Source organism: Podarcis filfolensis, assembly GCF_964270895.1.
Source record: "Podarcis filfolensis genome assembly, chromosome: 1".
NCBI classification, from domain to species: Eukaryota; Metazoa; Chordata; class Lepidosauria; order Squamata; family Lacertidae; genus Podarcis; species Podarcis filfolensis.
In genome coordinates this window covers 45366861-45387967 of record NC_139604.1, presented here as the reverse complement: position 1 = coordinate 45387967, position 21107 = coordinate 45366861, and the positions used below count along the sequence as shown (strand labels likewise).

At 39.6% G+C, this 21107-nt stretch overlaps 1 protein-coding gene across 6 annotated transcripts in view; it reads right to left on the bottom strand.

Annotated features, from left to right (window-relative positions):
• Nucleotides 1–21107, bottom strand: part of ADCY5 (adenylate cyclase 5) — a 179156-nt gene that overhangs the window by 64100 nt on the left and 93949 nt on the right. For all 6 annotated transcript variants that reach the window (XM_083584571.1, XM_083584573.1, XM_083584572.1 and 3 more), the window contains 2 exons: nt 13295–13444; nt 10909–11030 (listed from right to left, as the gene is read on the bottom strand). In XM_083584571.1, the coding sequence (XP_083440697.1) occupies nt 10909–11030; nt 13295–13444 (272 nt within the window). The remainder of the gene's footprint in view (nt 1–10908; nt 11031–13294; nt 13445–21107) is intronic.

Genomic DNA, 21107 nt, shown 5'->3' with positions numbered 1-21107 from the left:
AGTGTAGGACACATTGGCACCCTATACACAAGCAACGTACATGGCCATGCCCTCCTAACTTAAAGAGCAGAACTGCATCAATTGCCTTCTAAGAAGTCTCTGGGCCCACTCCTGACGTAATGATAGTGTTCTGATGTTTCCAAACAAAGAGATTTTTGTATCAACCCAGAAGGCCAGCTCAAGTGTGTCACCTCTCTATCACAATATTTTAAACGTTGTCATTTATCAGTTAAGCTCTTGTTCCTCTTTGCAACACCCCTGCTGGCCAAGTCTTATTATTTGCCTTTTACAGACTAAAGACTGAAAATAAGCGGTAAAGACTTGCTTTTGGCGTTTGAGCAAACAGCACTGTCAAGCACTGACTGACTGGACCACCCTGGCCCTCACAAAAGCTCAGTTAAGAAGAGCTGGTTCTTTGTTTCAAAGGATCATCAAAGTCTCCGGAAATCTGGATTTGCCTACCACAGCCAGCCCCATTTTAAATAAAGCACAATTGAGATATCTTGCAGAAAAGCAAGAAGCCTACAATGGCTGGAAAAAACGGGTAAGGCTCAGTGCTGCACAGCAAACATTTCGTACTGAATAACTGGCCTAGTTTTCCTAAACAATGCACTGAACAAAAATAGAAGCCTATTTACATACTGATGCTAATATCTTTATTTATAGTGCCACAGAACAACAAAATTCAAGCCTTGGCTAAGAAGCAGAGTGCTCCGGAAGCATTGTACAACTTTCTTATTCCTGGTCTTAATATGTCAGCAGTTTTTATTAAAAGAAAAAATCTATTCCATGTAGTTGAAAAAGACTTTTAAGAACTGGTCAGGGTTCCAAAGTGGGTTGCCTGAACTATCTGAAGGAATGCATCATCACAATTAAAATGCATCTTGTATCTCTAAATATTATTTTAGTAAACTGTCAACCCTAGTTAGCAGAAGCACTAGGGTCAACTGTGTATTTCGCAACCTAGTACATTAATGTTTATTACAGACATTTGTGCTTATGGTATAATCACGTATAATACTTTAAAAACCGTGTATCTATTCTATTCTATTCTATTCTATTCTATTCTATTCTATTCTATTCTATTCTATTCTTTTAAAGTTAAGCTGTTTTAACCCAGTGAGTTTTTCAGAAAATAATAAGCAATAGTTGAGCGATGAAAAACAAGCAAATGGGGATGTTTATACTCAAGTTCTCCCCCCTTTCTTTTATTATATGTAAATTGTCTATGGTGGAAGTAGTGAACTAAATCAGTTTTGACTTAGCTATTGCAGTCTATATACCAGGAGCTGTATTAAATAATCACTTGGAGTTCCAACTGATTTGTACAGTCGTACCTTGGAAGTCGAACGGAATCCATTTCAGAACTTCCAACTTCCAGAACTTCAGACTTCCAAAACGTTCGGAAACCAAAGTGCGGCTTCTGATTGGCTACAGGAAGTTCAGCCCAGCCTTCCTCAAATTGATACCCTCCAGGTGTCTTGGATTACAGTTCTCCACACTCTTGAACACTGGTTATGCTCCAAGTAGCTGATGGGATTTGTAGTCCAAAACACCCAGAGGGCACCAGGTTGGGAATGAATGATTTAGTCCAATACTCCAATGAAGTTCTCAAAGTCAAGATGTAGTTAAAACAAAAAAAATTTTTTCTTCCAGTAGCACCTTAAAGACCAACTAAGTTAGTTCTTGGTATGAGCTTTCGTGTACATGCACACGAAAGCTCATATCAAGAACTAACTTAGTTGGTCTTTAAGGTGCTACTGGAAGAAAAAAAATTTTTTGTTTTGACTATGGCAGACCAACACGGCTACCTATCTGTAACAAGATGTAGTTAGTTGTCTGGTTTTTATTCACAACTTTGTAACAGGCATAAATGTTCACACAGTCTCTCAACTGGAGCCATCTTTCAAGTAGAAAATATTATCAAAGTAGCTATTTCTGATCTGGAGTTTATAGCTCTTTCTTTCTCAGGGGCTCTGAGGCCAGCTGTCTTTCCCAGCAACGGTAGCTTCAACAAGATGCTGGGAAAGACCAAAATGCTGACCATTGCTGCAGAGCTACTATCTTGGCAATTCTTCTGTTAACTGCAATTTTTCTATTAATATTTTAGTTGCCCTTCACAGCTTATGAAATTAAAAGCACCACCAAGGTTCTCAGCATACTTTCTGTTAATGATCTGTAAGATAGAGATGCTTGAAGAGTCTGCACAGCATGAATTCCTATTTGAACTTTATGATTCCACACAACACCAAATGAACAAATCAGGCAGTTTCCCCCCTACATTTACATAGAATCCTAAGAGGCCGTTTTCTAATCACTGCATTCAACTGTTTATTCATATAACAGTGTAATAACAATGAATATTGTTTGCACATAATTATTTGCACATAAGCACATGCAGTGCTTTCCCTCCTAGAAAAATAGGTGCTGTGAAGTTATTACAGTAAATGCAACACTTTATAACAACAACAACAACAACAACAAATGAGGTGCCGGTACTGTATACCCTTCAGTGCCCCCTGAAAAAAGCACTGAGCACATTTATTTATTTACAGCACACACACACACACACAATGCCTAAATTAGATTGGCAAAAAGAAGAGAAAGCAGTAAAGAAGGAACAAAAAATGGCAATTCCAGAATAGTACGCTAGTGTGGAAGCATCCCAAAGAAAAACCATCCATTTTCTTGGATGAATTAGTTTTAGTTAAAGGTGCTTGAATGTGAAACAAGTGATTAGTCGTCAATGTGCATTAATAGTCAATATACTGGCCCCATAGCAGCTTTTGACACAATGGAATGCCACTGGGATGTTTTTAACCAGATAATATCTGCCTCAATCAATCCATATAGCCATTTAGTTTATCTTTCTAAAAATTATATTATTCATGTAGTTTTTAATCTTTCTCTCTAGTGAGCCATTTTGATCCCATGTTGAAAACACAGCACACACATTTCAAATAAATAAATAACCATAAGCACCGCTGTGCTGCCCACAACATTGGTCAGCACCAACTGAGCTCAATTCTCAACCAGCCACACTGAACAATCAAGGAGAAAATTCATAAAAGAAGCTGTTCTTGCTGAATATGTACTCAGTGTGAAAGCGGTTGTGGTGGGTCGAGTACAACAGTTGGTATGTTCTTCTGGTTTTGAAGGCTGGACAGCCCATTCCAGTCTCAATTGGAGCACAAGTTTTATGCTCCCTGTTGACAACAAAGGCACAGCAGAGCCTCATTTCCTTGGTGAGGCTGTGAAATGTCTATATTTGAAGCAACAAAGCACGCTCTTAGGCAAGGCATTCTTCCACCTCACCTACTGCAAGTGCCATCAATGGACACCCTTTCCAGATGTCAGGTCACAATGTCTTTCTATTGTAAAATGATCAATAGTGTGCAGTTCTGGATTTGAAGGACATTTGATGATTTAACAAATAGTGTTTGTTCTTATAAGTGCTTTCTATAATGTCACATATCTCCAGGAGGGAGTAATCTGGCACCAGCACTACTTTGAAAGTGTTTCCTTTGATACCCGGTAGCTGCTCATTCTGCTATAATATACCTTTGAAGCTGGTTTCAATTTATTGTAATGACTGCTGCTAGGTGTGGGTACCTTTTTCACAGTCTGGTTTTAGCATGAAAGATTGTATCCCTCTATCTGGGGAAATAAGGAGCGGGGCCAGTGATTCAAGCAATGAGTAATAAGCAGGCTGCAGACAGCAAGTGTGAGGCCACCGCTGCACTTCCAGGCTTAACAGGAAGCTTCCAAACAATTATCACCATCCGAAAAATGTTAAGGCACCTGCCTTGCTGGGAAATAATTCCCTTTAACTTTAAATCATTCTGTCACCCTAGTGCAACAAAACAACTGCTCTAAAAAACTGATATTTTATTTTTTATTTGCTATTATGGGGAACTGTATTGAAAAGGATGGAATGAATGAATGGTCAACAGAAGATATATAAATACCCAGTAAGTCAATTGGGATGAATTATCATTGTTGTATAACCTCCCAGCAGTGGAATCAGAATAAATGCTTAATCAAGACCAGAGAGAGCCTAGCCATGAATGAGCCTAGCCTAGAGTGAATGGCCAACAGACAGGATATTTGGGAGAGCTCTCAGCAATAGAACACCATTATCAAGCAAATGTAATCAGTGGTACCTAGGGATGGAGGGAATTTGGTTTAGTCTGTATTTTAATGTGAACCTACCTCATTTGTACTTCTCTAAACAAGACACTTCTCCAAATTTTGCTATGCATTTGTCTCACCAAATAAGGTGCACAAAATTTTTATCTTGGGTAAAGCAGTGGATAAATGTGCATCTGTTACTGAAAATAATATACAAAACAGCATTCTATTATGAAAAATTGCATACAAAAGTGTGTAGATTAGGAGAAACGTGCACGAAAATGCTGAAAATGTTAAAGAAACGCTGAGAACTTTTTTTAAAAAAAATTGCAAACTGATGGGTGAAACGTGGTGAACTGAACTTAAAATAGGGAAAAAGAGAGAAACCAAAATGGATAGATTTGTCCATCCCTAGCAGTAGAAACTCTTTTACTGCTTGGGTCAGATGTGAAGACCTTTTGGTTCTTTAAGTCTTCAATGCTGTTTTTATGTTTTACTGTCTACTCTTCTTAGTTTTTAATGCTGTCATGGACTGTGTTTGGCTACTACACATTTTTGTTTTATTGCTGTTTTATACTGACAACCTAGCAGTTCGAAAGCACGTCAAAGTGCAAGTAGATAAATAGGTACCGCTCCAGCGGGAAGGTAAACGACGTTTCCGTGCGCTGCTCTGGTTCGCTGTACGCCGGCGCCCTTGGCCAATAAAGTGAGATGAGAACCGCAACCCCAGAGTCGGTCACGACTGGACCTAATAGTCAGGGGTCCCTTACTGACACTTTAGATATGGTATACAAGTAACACTCCTCCCCCCCGCCACGCTCAAACTTTATTAATCTTTAACAAAGGACACTCAGTATAATTACACACAAATTAAATAAAAACCATTCTACAGACAGACTTTATTATTACTATTATTTATTAAATTTCCATACCGCCCTATACCTGCATTGAGAATATAAGTCAAAAACCATGGTCTTTTTTAAATTTTAGTTTTTATTTTAATTGGATTATGATTTGATATGTTAACTGGATTTTTTTATTGGAAAATTAATAAAAATGATTTAACAAAAAAAAACCCACAAAAAAAACCATGGTTGGAAGCCAGAAAAACTGATTCTGAAGCAGATTGCATTGCTTACTACTACATTGTTAAAAGGATTTAAACAGCGATAAATGAAGCAACAAATTGGTATGTTTTGGTACATTAAGCAAACCACATTAGAAAGCTAAGCATGTATTTTATTTACAGAGCTGACAAGTCCACTGCTGTATTCCAGCAAATGCTGGTTTAACTTCCACCTTTCAAGCCATTCTAATTAACTGACAGTGACAATAACTGCTTCTCCTTAATCAAAGTATATTTCACAACACTTAACAGAAATTGTAATTCTCACTGCATCTGGATACAACCTCTAAAAAGAACACATTGGTGAGAAAAATTTAGAGGCATATAAATGGTGAGTAATTTTTGTTCTTGAGCTTGACACCTCTTTTTAAAGTACCAAGATGACTATATTTGGCAAATTCCAGATACCATTAAGGGGTTATTGTGGCAGTGGGATACCATTTGAAAACCACGAGGTAAAAACAATCTATGCATATCTTAGTGCTTTTATGTCTGCTATAAACTAGTCCAAGATGGAAAAAAGGACTGCTTTAACAGTGCAGTTTGTGTTATTTACTTTAAAAAGTGAATTGAGAGCTCCTGGAAATCCCATTTTAATTTTTTTGACAGTGACCATTATTTTTCACAAACAGATGTAGGCAAAGATCAATTTCTGCAGCAAGACTGTTTTTGTGTTAAAGCAGTTTCTCACATTTTAACTTTCTGAGAGTGGGAATGTTTGCTTCCCCATGAAATGTCAATATACTGTATAGTCATAATTCACATCACGAGTGACTATATGAGCCTGAAATAGATTTCACATCATCACTAACTTCTACTTACGCAACACTGTAACAGCAACTAGATTAAAATATTTTATGAGCAGGCATGACAGGAAATCCTGGGTAAATTACCCCTAGAACTGTAATTCTCATTGCCGCATTCCTGAGTTTGTTTATTTTATGCATTTATGTTCAATGTTTCTATCTCTCCATTTTTATAAAATTATACTCAAGATAGCTAATAAAATCATCAACAGTAAAAACCATAATCTTGAAACATTAGCGGTCAGAGACCTAGTTTAAAAGACAACAGCAAAAAATGCACCCTGAAAAAAGGGTAAGTTAAAGCTGCCTGCTGAAAACTAAGCAGTGATGGGCCTAGCTGAACCTCTAGACTGTTCCCTGGTATCCACTTGTCATATGAGAAAAAACTTAGGTGTCCAGAACTGCTTCTTGCACACACCCTGGATTAACTAGAGCATTTGTGTGCTTTGCCAGATGTGACTGGTGTTCCGCAGATGCTTCAGAGATGGATTAGCCGGGAGATGTGTGCATTACAACTGGAGAGGGCACGATTGGAGAGGGTGCCCTTTTTTGTGTGCACACGTGGATCTGTGGCTTTCACAGATGCGTAAGAATGCAGGACTTTCCCAACCTGATGTTTCCCTTGCATGGCATGGTTTCTAAACCAGCCAAGGTCACAGGGAGCCGTTGTCCTCTGGTTGCTCTCTGCTGTGTAACTTAACCAATGCCACCTCCTGGTCCCATTCCCACCACCACCAGCAAACACTTGCAGGGATCTTTCCCCAAGAGACATCTCTAGAGGAGACACAAAACCCTGTTCAACTGAGGCGCCCACCTTCTGCCAGCCCAAAGCACTGGCTAGCATTTATGGAGCAGCAGCAGAGTGCCACGAGATCATAAGAGCATAAGAAGAGCCAGTTGGATCAGGCCACACATCTAGTCCACCATCTGGTTCTCACAGTGGCCAACCAGGTGTCTCAAATGGTAGCCCACAAGCAGCAGCTGAGCACAAGAGCACTCTCCCCTCCTGGAGTTTCCAGCAACTAGTATTCAGGTGCATAGCTGCCTCCAACTGTGGAAGCAGAGCATAGCCATCATGGCTGGTAGCTATCAGTAGCCCGCTCCCCCATGAATTGGTCAAATCCACTTCTAAAGCCATCTCGGTTGATGACCAGCACACCCTCCTGTGGAAGTGAGTTCTACTGATTAACTATGTACTGTGTGAAAAAGGTGGATTAAGCAGGCCAGCTCAGAGGACCTAGTGTGCATATGGAGCTAGTCCCTGTGTGCAGCTTATAAGTGCAAGGAACCTACATGTATGCATTAGAGAACATGTAGCCAATTACAGTGGTACCTCGGGTTAAGTACTTAATTCATTCTGGGGGTCTGTACTTAACCTGAAACTGTTCTTAACCTGAAGCACCACTTTAGCTAATGGGGCCTCCTGCTGCTGCTGCGCCGCCGGAGCACAATTTCTGTTCTTATCCTGAAGCAAAGTTCTTAACCTGAAGCACTATTTCTGGGTTAGCGGAGTGTGTAACCTGAAGCATATGTAACCTGAAGCGTATGTAACCCGAGGTACCACTGTATAGAAAATTGCAGGTGAAGGTATGGAACCAGAAATAAGTGATTGCTCATAGTATATTTTAGGTACAAAAGCTTGGCCTTGCTGAAGCATGCATTTTGGACAAGCCTTCACAATTATTACACAATGTGTAATAAGCCAAAGGCAATGCCCCAAGCATGGACTGTAAGCGACCTAATAGCTAACAAGCCTGCTATTTTGCAGTCCTAGAAGACAGAAAAAATAGGTTTGTTCAGTCCCTGGAGGACCACCATACATGAAAGGTGGACTGCACCCAGTTCAGTGTTCATTAGCTGAGCAACCTTTAAGGTGGATTTGAAGCAACCAGAGAGATACTGTATACGTTTATATCAGGCTGAAGTAGGGCTACTTTTAAAACCAGAAGCTTTTCCTTTAGGGATAGTTAATACAGAAATTCTGAAGGACCTTATAAATTTGTGTATGCTACAACCACAGCCAGAATGGTATTTGCTCGGAGATGGAAAGAGGATGCTGTTCCAACCAAGGAAGAATGGCTGATTAAATTGATGGATTATGTCGAAAGGGCAAAATTAACAGGTGTGGTAAGAAACCAAGAGGAAAGCTAATTTATTACAGAGTGGGGAACATTTGTGATATATTTCAAAAATCGTGGCATGCAAGTAAGTGCATTAGTAAGTAGGGTTAACTTAAATCAAGCAGTTAAGAGTATTATCAAGATTAACTGTAGAATAATTTAAAAATGGAGCAAAGTGGAAAATGCAGTGTTAAAAATTTAAATAAGATAAGAAACCAGAAAAGGGGGGATGGAAGTCTAATATGTATTGGAAATATGTGATTGTAAGGTGTATATTTGTAAATTTTCAAAAACTGAAAATAAAATTTACAAACTCAAAAAAGAAAAAAGTAGGGCTACTTTTTTCTTGGGGGAGGGGGGAGCTAGTGCTGAATCATTTGCTAGCCATTAATTGTTTGTTGTTGTTACCTGCTCAGTTGCTTCCCCTACTCCCCATCTGTTCCTATTCACCACGCATTGCCAATACAACTTCAGATACACAATGGCCAGAGCACAGATCATAGTGTCTATCAGTGGGTACTTCTGAAAACTGCCTCATCCTTCTGTGTGACATGGTTGTTGTTTTTGTGTGTGTGTGTTTTTGTTGTTGTTTGGTTATTTAAAGCCCATTTACTGCACGGATCTTAGCTGCCACTATAGCTCTCCACAAAAAAAATATGGAGAAGGACTGTGGAGTTCAATGTGAAATTATCCAACTTCCATGCAGTAAGTAAGTCCTATACATGTCATGGACCAGGATCACTCACCACAGAGAGGCTGACTCCAGTAGTATAACAACTATACCTAGGTTGGGCCATTTGTTATGCTACCGAGACGCTGAGTTTCAAAGAAATGATAATGCTGAGACAGGCAGGTCAGATATTGGTATTGGAACTAGATGGACTTGGCCTCTCAACATTTGCCTAGGTCCATATCTGGTTTCTGAACTGTTGCTAGTGACTACCCAAACATGTCTAACCTGTTTTCTGATTGCAAGTCTAGAGCCTTGTTTTTATTAAAGGCAAACTGGACATACTAAACATAACTAGGATAACTATGTGTCTAGGGCTATTGCTTATATATTTATGTTTGCCCAGAGTGGCTTGGGCAACCCAGTCAGATGAGCGGGGTACAAATAAAACAATAACAGCAACAATTTTGTTTCTATTACACAAACTGATTTTTTTTCCAAGTCTCCTATGTACACCTATCCTTGTAATGAAGGCCACAGAAATTACTGGCTCAGGAAATTTTAAATAGCCTGATTTAGTTATTTGTGACATTTTGATGTCTTGAGAGGGGCAGAGGGAGAAAAAAACTTAGACACCAGGAAAATGGCTACTTACAAGTCAGCAGTTATCTATGTGAACTCAGATAAGAAAACCATGTGAAAGTATATATTTACCCTCCTCAGTTATAAATTTCTACCCTTTGGAGAAGTTACACAATATTTAAGATATAAGGATACTATAAAACTCACAATTTTATGTGTTGGCACAATTAGCTAAACACAGCAAACATTTTCATCTGTTTATCTTAAGACACACATACTTAATTATGTTCCCTTTCTCAGCTATCTTTTTTCAAACCTCCTCCACCTTGTGACCATTCTCTCATCTTTAATTGTTCTCCCTTCATCTCAGCAAATTGGCCTCCTTTTAAAACTAGTTGTTTGTTTAGATGACATTAATAAATAAGGTTTAAATCCAGTGAGGTTGCTGGATGGGGACTCTGATCTTGAAAGTCTCATTTCAAATACCACAGAAAAGTGTCAAACGTATATAATGCTGGAGTCAACAAGGCCAATTAAGGCAGGTTTCTCCTAATTAAAGAGCACAGGCTGAAATGCATAGATCAGATATGCTGTACTACTTTGATTTCAGATGATTAATTTTCAATTAATTTGATAAGATTAATTAAGTCAGTCCAAGCATTTCTGCTTAAATAGTTTGTGTATTGGTGCACTGGTTTAATTTGACTCACTGGGACCAAGTCATTTTAAAGGCAAACACACAGGTTTTAGTGTAAATTAAGATTATCAGTGCATGCAATCACTTGCTGCCTAGGCTAGAAAATCTTATCAGAGTATTTTTCAAATAACCTATGAGTCTTAGGACTCAAAAGGCTTTAAAAAAGAAGATGATGACATAGGATTGTATCTGACTCAAGAGTACACCCATTGAAACCAAATGACTTAAATTAGTTATGTTCATTAATTTCAATAGGTCTACTCAGCATATGACTTAGGCAGATAAATCCATAGTGGTAAGTTACTGCTTTGTATTACTTTCAAAATGAAACTTCGCTTTGCATGGACATTTGAGATAAGAACGTCAAATTATTTCTATACTGGTTATACAACAGGACGTATAGACAAATGAAATCTGTTTTACCTCCTATGTGAATGGTTTTCCCTACATGTGACACCAGCAAAGATTAGTCTCTCACTCTCTACTCTCACATACAAAGCTTGTAGAAGGGAAGGGAAGGCAGGAAAAGGCAAAATAAGTCATCCTTAAACTCACACCAAGGCCTGAAGTCTGTTTGCAGTTGCTTTGAATTTTGTTTCCCTCTCTCCCTTAAAGATATATCTGTGATTTGCAGTTCTGCTGCTAAAAATGGCAAACAAAGAAATTCCATTTATACTTACCTCTCAGACATACATATTGTTTGCTTTAGTTTCGTTTCTTTTTAAAACATGCTACCATGTTATGGGTTCATTCCACGCCTTTACCGTTGCACTTACCTGACATTGTCATGCTTCTGTATGTAAATTTTATGAAACATCATATCTTCTTTTTTGGCATTAATGTCAGCTTTCATCTCCATGGCAACATGGCGAGGAAGTACGGAGAGCAGGAGGCGCTCCTGTGGTGTTAGACAGATGAGCCAATTAACATGCCTGCTCTCTATTTAACAACACAAACACACATCTCTTCTAATCTCATATAAACAAAATGAAGCTATCAGTTCTGCAGTGAATGGGCAGAATCATGGATATTTTCCATAAAGCCAGCCTTTATGTAAGATCCTATTCTACTCAGTAATTAAGCAAGTCATAATCCATCAGATTTCTCTCCAGTTCCAATTTAACTTCCATTCATAGAAGTTAGACTCTCCAATGTTAGCAATATCAAAAGGTAGCTGTTTTAACGGAGTTGGTGGTGCACAGAATACATGTTGACTGTGCATTGTTTGTGGCCATTCCATGGGCTCTGTAGGCCATAGGACAAAATATCATTCATGAAATTTGGCTTCATTTATTTGTTATGTAGCAGCAAATCCAATTTCTAATACACGTTTATGGCTTCAGTAACTATGAAGAAATGACAACAAATGACTTTTGTATTTTGTATTTCTTGTGTCAAATGTGAAGGTTGAAGATCAGAACTCTCTACTGATACTGAAATGCATGAGCATTGTCCTGCCTTCTTCTGGCTTACAGTCCCAGTGGAGGTCAGGTTAATGCTGATAAGAAAGAAGCCATATTCTAAAAAGCAGGGTCACAGCAAGGGATGTCCAGTCAAATCCAGCCAGATTATGGGCTGGGTAATTTGTCAGCACCCTGGAGAGCTCACACCAGCCAATGCTTGCTAGGACTCACTTAGGAAGTGCTGTTGTCTCAGCAACAGGCTGAAGCCTTCTGAAGACTCCTATTACTCCAGTCATCCCTGAGGTGCTGTGTATTATTTTAAGGACCATTGCCCTGTTCTGTAACTGCTGGCTCCTATGGTTTGGAGGCAGTGAAGAAAGAACTAGTGTCCTCTGTGATGAAGAAGTCCAGTAAACCCACATTATCTTTCACTCTGAGTCTGCCTCTGAGCTAGATAGAGAATTGTGGCCAAATAATATAAGAAGCACCATCTCGCTACTGGAAACTTGTGTACTTTGCTGCTTTGCACATGACAACAAGATAATCTTCTCCATTGCACTACACAACAATTGTTCATAAAGGTTGCACCTGGGAAATTTTATGGGCCCAAAGTACATGTGTTTAAAGATACATAAACATGCATGGATGACTTTCACATTTTAACCGTTTGCTGTGGAAAACACCAGTTTCATATTCTCAGTAGTGCATTTTCTCAGTCCCTGTATGAGACCAAAACAACCAGAGCAGAAAGATAGCAAAGTAAAACATTTTTCTCAGGATATTAAAAAAGCACTAAAATCTTTATTGTGTACATTAGAACCAAAAGGGTTCAAAAGGTGACATATGAATCACTGACACCTCAGTTTCAGAAGTAATTATTACATACTTGTGAGTCTCTAAAAGTGAATTCCAAAGGCTTGTAGCCAACTAAATTCTATTCAGAGTGGACCCATTGAAATTAGTGAATCTAAATAAGTCATGTTCATTGACTTCAATGGGTCTACTTTAAGTAGGACTAGGATTAGATGCAACTCCAAGTTCCTTTTATCTATTTACATTAGATGGAATTGGGCAGCTGGGTACAGGATAACAAAACATGCATCTGTGCAATGTGGGTGGAATCAGACTTAATTTCTGTCTATAGATGTATCATCAGTCCTCTTTAGATCATTGACAATTCTCTACATGCATCTTAAAGATGCTCTCAAATTAACTAGATAGCTCACAGACACTCTACCATGAACCACACTCACAGAAGGATGCTACTAATTAAAGCTGATGAAGTAAATTAATGTTCTGTGATAACACCGGAACCAGGAACACAGTTTTGGCAAACTACTCAGTGCTGCAAATCAAAATGTTCTCAGGAGTAGGCTATTTCCCCAATTCATGATGGTTACCTCCCTCACCCCACAGACCACCTACTGATTTCTCCTAACCTGGTAGATATATTAAAGCTTTTGGGTCAGACTTGGGCTTTGCCTAAGCAATGATCACAGCTGAACCTTGGAGAACATCATCATAGTCCTGGGAACTTTTCTCCTGCAGCCACAAACGGCAGCAAAAGCCAGGTCTCTATCAAATCACAACTTCAATCAGAATTACTTGAACATTCTGTATTCTTTCTATGCAAGACCCATATTGCCACACAAAAAGCCCAGAAATTTGTTCACCACAAAAATATATAAAATAAAATAAGATAATCAAGCTAAAAAACCCCTCATCCTTGAATGTATTATCATCATCATTTTTCTTTTACCTGTTGCTGGTTTTCTCTCTGAGAATGTAGACGAGCTTGAATGCATTCCCTGGTCTCTTGAAATGCCTGTCTCTGGGACACCTCAGCTGGATAGTGTGTACACACACCTACAATGTTCGTGCAGATGAAGATGAGGATGTTGGACACCAGCTGCATAAGAGATAGTGGAAGGAGAGAAAGACAGAACTGGTTACAGTCCAGAAACCAGGGTAAGAATAGCACCAGATCCAAGGCCAGAATGCCCTCTTCTGAACCATGTATGTAATCATTCTTCTGCTCTAAGCAAATTATCTTTATGGAAGTCAATAGCTGCAGAAAGAGTAACAATATTTATCCTCTGGTCCTGCTTACAGAAGAGGTCACATAGGCAGCCAGACACAGTATATTTTCCTGCTGTTTTGGTTAACAGATTTGAAGATACCTCTTGCTTTGCTTTAAAATATGGTCATACACACGGCAATAGCCATCAGCATCTGAGTTCTGGAAAGTTTTAAAGAATCCCATTAGGAAGATGAATAAGCACCTAACTCAGAGATGGGCAAATATCCCAGTCTTTCCACAAAGAAGTCCACTTTTGATTACTCTAATCACACCTCATTTCAGTAATGTAATTTAAGGTAGTGACAGGTACAGGGATCATTTTGTGCAGCTGTTGTTTTGGAGTCCAAAACCCTTGTCAATCTACTGCAAATCACTCAGAGATCTAACGTAAGATTTATATCTTTTTTTTTGTGCCCGGCCCTAACCTAGTCTACTATCAGGCACACATATATAACTACAGTGGTACCTCGGGTTAAGTACTTAATTCGTTCTGGAGGTCAGTTCTTAACCTGAAACTGTTCTTAACCTGAAGCACCACCTTAGCTAATGGGGCCTCCTGCTGCCGCCACGCCGCAGGAGCACGATTTCTGTTCTCATCCTGAAGCAAAGTTCTTAACTCAAGGTACTATTTCTGGGTTAGCGGAGTCTGTAACCTAAAGTGTATGTAACCTGAAGCATATGTAACCCGAGGTACCACTGTACACTACAATTTGATGTCATAGTCTATACTTAATGGCTAATCTAAGCCTGAAGAAAAATCAGGGAAAAATAAAGCTAGTGTGACAGTTTGGAGGAACGGATTGGTTTCTGATCAGCAGACCATGGTGATTCTTGCACACATATCTCAAAAAATCCTTGGGAATTGTTATATCACTTATCCCCTACCTCTCCAAACCCAATGAGATGTTTAGGCAAAGTTTAAGTAATTTAAAGGGGCTAGTATGTTAAGAACAGTAATGAGGAACCTTCCAGATGCTGTTGGATTCCAATTCTCATCAACTCCTTTCTTTAAACGTAGAGCAGCAGGTGTCTCTTCCCCAAGTTGCCGGTACTTCAATAATATTTTCCCCAAAACTGGTTTACAGCCTGACAGCCAGCACATTAACTAGTAAATCAGTTGTGATGTTTGACTGCCCTCTTTGCACATCTGCAAAGACTTGAAACCAAAAGTGGCTCCAGATGACAGAAAAGTGTTTGCATATAGGGCTGCAGGTAGTTAAGATAGGGAAAAGCAAGCAGATTCGGCTCCTGCATACCATTTTTGCTTTTAAAGGTCAGATCTCAGGCTCAGGCAACAACTTGTAGCTCTGCAATATAATTTTCTTGCCCTCTCCTCTGCCCACAAATCTGCTCTAGAGGATTGCGGGGACGGAACCTAGAGCAGGTTTAGGGGGTGCTATGTGGTAGATGATGTGTGTATATTCATGTGGTTTTGCAATGAGGTTTTTTTTAATGCTTCTGTTTTGGTTTTTAATACAGTGGTACCTCGGGTTACTGGGACGCGGGTGGCGCTCTGGGTTAAACCACAGAGCCTAGGACTAGCCGATCACAAGGTTGGCGGTTCGAATCCCCGCGACGGGGTGAGCTCCCGTTGCTCAGTCCCTGCTCCTGCCAACCTAGAAGTTCGAAAGCACGACAAAGTGCAAGTAGATAAATAGGTACCGCTACGGCAGGAAGGTTAACGGTGTTTCCGTGGCGTGCTCTGGTTTGCCAGAAGCAGCTTAGTCATGCTGGCCACATGACCCGGAAGCTGTACGCCGGCTCCCTCGGCCAATAAAGCGAGATGAGCGCCGCAACCCCAGAGTCGGTCACAACTGCACCTAATGGTCAGGGGTCACTTTACCTTTTTACCTCAGGTTAAGTACTTAATTCGTTCTGGAGGTTTGTTCTTAACCTGAAACTGTTCTAAACCTGAAGCACCACTTTAGCCAATGGGGCCTCCTGCTGCCGCCGCGCCGCCGGAGCATGATTTCTGTTCTCATCCTTAAGGAAAGTTCTTAACCCAAGGTACTATTTCTGGGTTAGCAGAGTCTGTAACCTGAAGTGTATGTAACCTGACGCGTATGTAACCCGAGGTAGTACTGTATACCTCATACAGCAAGTTGACTAGGGAAAACGGGGGTACTGTAAGTAAAATGTAGCTAGTTAGGCAGTTCTGGGGAGTCCTGGAAATCACTTATAAGGGAATATGGAACATTGGGAAAGTGACAGTTGGGGGGTGGGGGCAGTTGGGCCAGAAAAGGAGAAGAGAATGGTGGGCTGTTGAGGAAGAAAGTGTTGTTTTGAGTTTGTGAAGCAGTACACCTGGTGAGGGGAGCCTGCATTCAAGTTCTGGCTGTGGCTGTTACAGATAGATGCAGAAAAACTCAGTGACAAGGGACAGAATGGTTGTAAGATGAAACACCCAGGCGAAACTGCACCATCATTTGAGACCTGGGGGGGGGGGCAGCCCTCAAGGAACTAAGCTGGGGGAAAGGACCACAGTGTTAGTTCATTTTACCAGAAAGGATACCGACTTGTTAAGGGCATTTTATGCTAGAGAAAGTTATTCCTTCCTTCAATCAAAATTGTTCTAACAAAGGGGTTTGTGTAGGCTTCCAAACTCCTTTCTCAGATTCTGAAATTTTGATTGTGGTCTTCTACTTATTGCACTATGTTTAACATAGACTAGTTTCTTGAAGGCAAAGTGCCTCTGCTTAAAAGTGTTTTATTTCAATGTTCCTTGGCAGAACCTTAGAAGGACATTCAACCTACCGAGTTGCCCTTTTAACATATCCTTAGACATGTATTTCTTTAGAATGCCATTACTGCATTGGCACTTCGTTAGAACACTTTAATCTTGGCCTGCTAACATTCAGATGCCTTCAATTATTGTGCCCGACTGCATAAATGTTCCAATATTCATGGAATCTGCGATGAGCTCAGAATTTTATAAAATATATGATGGATGACTATAATTATTAGCACTTACTGATATTTGCATATATGGCATGAGAGCTGAAAATAGGATAGCCTTTCTTTTTCCTTCCCTCGTATTTCAAAGTCGCGCTTCAACTTCTTTGACAGAAAGGCTTTTAATTTCATTCCAAATACTCCCACTCCCAGAAACATGCTTTCTTGGTGAGATTCAGCTGTTAGATCACAGCAAAATATTATTTCCAGGCAAATGAGCTATGGAATTTATATCCCATCTATTCACAAATTTGATCTTCAAAGTGGCTCACATATATCACTAAAACAGTATAAATCAGTTGGTTACTTGGAATAGCTACATTTGTTCTGCATTTTACAGAAACAGAAACTCAAAGGCAATATTTCAAAGTACATTAAAACAATATATAAAGATATGAAGGGGAAATTAGGAATAAATACACAAATTTCATGCCCCTTTTATGTCTGACCAATTATCTGTCTTAAGTTAAGGAACTTTAGCTGTAATCATTGCAAGACTTAAAGACTGGGAATACATGTCACACTAAGCCAAACCACGGTTTAGCAGGCCTATGTGAGTAAGTGGAATCCTAGAGAAGAACTGCTTTGCTTCTCCATAAGTCTTTTTGCTACAAACCAAGGTTTTTGCACAGTAAGCCAAAGTTTTGCTTAGTGTGTTGTTTAAACCCAGATCACAGCTCATAGTTAGTCTGGAGAGAGTTTGTTCCGGAGGCTTTTCAGATGTGCAAGTGGCTGCAGGAGAGAGGAGGGGACAGGGAACTTTCCTTCTGGGAATTTCCATATATTAGGATCCAAGCCATTATCTTTCTGAATTTTATAAAATCCAAGATGTAAAGGTAGAACTGTATGGATGGATAGATTTGAATATTACAAAGCAAAGAAAGCAGCTTATTTTTAAAACTGTTAATACTGTAGTTTAAAATTAATTTATGCTATTTCAGTAATGAAACAATATAATAGGGACGCGGGTGGCACTGTGGTGTAAACCACTGAGCCTTGGGCTTGCCGATCGGAAGGTCGGCGATTCGAATCCCCGCGACAGGGTGAGCTCCTGTTGGTCGGTCCCAGCTCCTGCCAACCTAGCAGTTCGAAAGCATGACAAAAAGTGCAAGTAGATAAATAGGTACCGCACCGCCGGGAAGGTAAACGGTGTTTCCGTGCGCTGCTTTGGTTTGCCAGAAGCTGGCCACATGACCCGGAAAAACTGTCTGCAGACAAGATTTAAAGAGTGGGAATAATTTTAAAGCATGACAGGAAATGATCTCATGCTCAGCATGGGATACATCTATTCAAACCAAGGTATATCCAGTGATTTTGATTTTAATCCAGTGATTTGAGTTTGACTTAAATGAATATCATCTTCTTTGTATACATATTATTATTATTATTATTATTATTATATACAACAGTGCTGATATTCTAAGCCAAATAAATTGACTAACATCTAAAAAAAAAAAAAATGTTTTCTGGTGATACAATTTACCTTAAGTAAATTATTTACATATTAGGTGTTGATGTTCCACCTAATATGTAAATTCTGGACGAAAGTTAAGATGGTTAGTAAGAGAATGATCAATAACAAAATATTGCTAGATGCTAAAATAATGTACTAAAATTCACTCAGCAGATCATATCAAAAACACACCACCCATTCATTTCAAACCTTTTATTTGCTTCAATATTTGTAATGGCAAAGAGAGAGGAATACTAAACCATCTATATGTAAAGAAATTTGGCAATTACTGAAGCTCAGTTGCCTAAGCAAACAAAAACATAAGCTTAAAGAAGAGAAGTCAGCACAAATAAAAATTACTATAGAGTAGCATCCTTTTACTAATTATAGGAAGCGAAAAATCATAGAATCAATGTCATATAAGGGTGGGGCTTTTCGCCTCACAAAGATGTTTTATCTTTTTATTCTTTTTGTATAATAATAAATGTAAAACAGTATTAAAAATATTCATAAGCAACAGTAATGGATCAAATCAAACATCCTAAAAACAGAAAAAGCAGCCTATTTAATGTGAGAGATTTTCTGACTGATTGCCAGGAATAAATAAAGCTAGTACAAGATTATTAAATGCTATTGCATTAGCTGTCAGATGCTGTCAAATATGGACTTGACTGTGTATCAGCTGCGAGAATCCGTTAAATGCTGGTTGTTATATGTAAGATGCTGTAAAATGTTGGCAGCTGATTCTGAATATCAAATATTTATTGAATATTCACACATTCACATAATATTTGCTAACAAAATTCACACAGCAGAATGGATTTTAACTCTTGTGTAGGACAACCACTGAAAATATGTAGCTTCTTACTACAAACTTTGCAAACTGTTTAATGAGGAATAACAATTTCACAGAGAACTCTAAAAACTAGTAAGCAAGAAGTGAGCAACAGCAGATTACAGGATGTGTTGCAGACTGTTCTCCTTTCCTTGTACAGTTATGTGTAGCAGATTGCACACACAAAAAATCATCTTTCTGCATACATCTTTAAATGTGTAAAACTGACAATATGGTAATTCATTGCCCTACAGTATCTATTTACGCTGAATTAAACCCAATATCACCCTGCTTTGTTTATAGCTTTCACATGCTATGAATTTCCCCCCTAGAGCCCATATATTCAAGCAATCAAAGACCCATAACATGGGAAGGCATTGGCAAGTCTTCCCATCAACACAGCAGTTAATTATAATGAGTTACTCAAGGCACACAGCATTATTGAAAAACTACCCCTTCATGTCTCTAGTGCCTTTTACACACCACTAAGAACAGTGATTATACAAATCACTCTACTGTAATTCTCTGCAAAGTCAAGGTGGCAAAGCACCCAAAAACAGTTTGAAGTAGCCATTCTTGAAACAGTATATGTGTGTGTTTCATGCAACACTTGACTAAAGTGAGACAAGAGCTGAAAGTCTTATAAATGAGCTTTCTGCCCCCCCCTCCCCTGAGAGCAAACAATACTAATTCTCATCATCGTAAAGGGATGAAATTCAATTAGGACACCCAAGCTGAGATTCCTAAGGGAATTAAATGGATTCTGACTCATTTCTAACGTACCTATAACTAAAAACATTGCTCAAGATTAGCTGCGAGTGAAATACAGGAACTGCACCTGAACTAGAAAAGATAGGGGCACCAAAGGATTTTTAAGAACACAAGACTTTTTGTCAAAAAATTACTGAGAGTGCACTGGTAGTCATGTTATTCACACAACAGCTGTACAATTTAGCTGTACATAAAGGTGATCTCCCTGCAATCTTCACTTAGCCAGTCACAACCCTACAATGTCTGAAGTTTTCCCGCTCCCTAAAAGGACTCTGGCCTTTCTCTCTTTGCTGCACCTTATGCCTATAACTACATCCCTGAACAGGTACCCCAGGTATTTAATTACCTACCTACTTTTCTTCCTTCCAGTGTTTCCTCAAAACTCACCTTTCCCAAGTTCTTTGGAATAATCCCCTAGACCAGTGGTTTTCAACCTTCCTGAGTCCACGGCTCCCTTGGCCAACCACATTCTTTCTGCGGCTAACCTGTGGGAGCCACTTACATTCAGGTTCCATTGTGTGTAAGGGGGAATTCCCCCGTTCCACCCTGCCTTCTTTTGGGCGATGTTTTTGGCAAGCGCCTAAGTGGGAGAACACATGCCGATGGGAACCCAAGCAACACTGCTGCTTTGCAGGGCTGAGCTGACATACTCCACATGGCAGCCCCAGCCTGCCTTTCCTGAAATTAGTGTGCACATGGGGAGGAGAAGGCAAAACAAGATTAAGATCAGAAGCAGAAATATTTTGTTATTGTGGAGAACGAAAGCGAGAAACACAGCGCAGGACACACATGGAGACATGGTTCTTTTCTGCAACATACTCCCTTTCCCCGTAAAGCTGGGTGACTGTTAAGGGGGGGAGTGTTGCCTGTGGAGAGAGGTAGAGAAAATAGTGGGGAGGGATGTTGGGGTAGAAGGAGAGAGAAACCCAGAAGACACTCCTCACTCTCAGGGTTATTTTTAAATCCCTCCATACAGAGCACACACACCATCAAGCTACTCTGCTATTTTTATTGCATTTCTCAAGCCCTTGGTGTAAAATTAAGGAACTGTTAGTTACTGAAGCCAGGGAGGATTTTTTGGGGGGAGGGGGTGATTTTAAGAAGATAAACATGGTGGGGGAGAGATGCAGGAAGATAATGGGCTGCAAGTTAAAGCTACTGGCTCCCTTGAATGTTCCTTGGAGAGAAAGAGAGAGACAGATAATTCAGGAAGATATGGACTGCAAAGATATGGACTGGAAGATATGAAAGAATGCCCTGACAGGGTTCCCCTGCATGTTCCTCAAGTCACCCCAGGGTGCCATGGCACAATGGTTGAAAGCCACTGCCATAGACCAATGTTTCTAAAACTGTGGTAACTTCCCAACATGCTGCCCATTTCCAAGGCTTAAAGCATAATAAACACTGGGCCATATTATTACATGGGATCCTAAATTATGCCATACTGTCATGATCCGATTCTTCTGATGCAGCTATTGCAC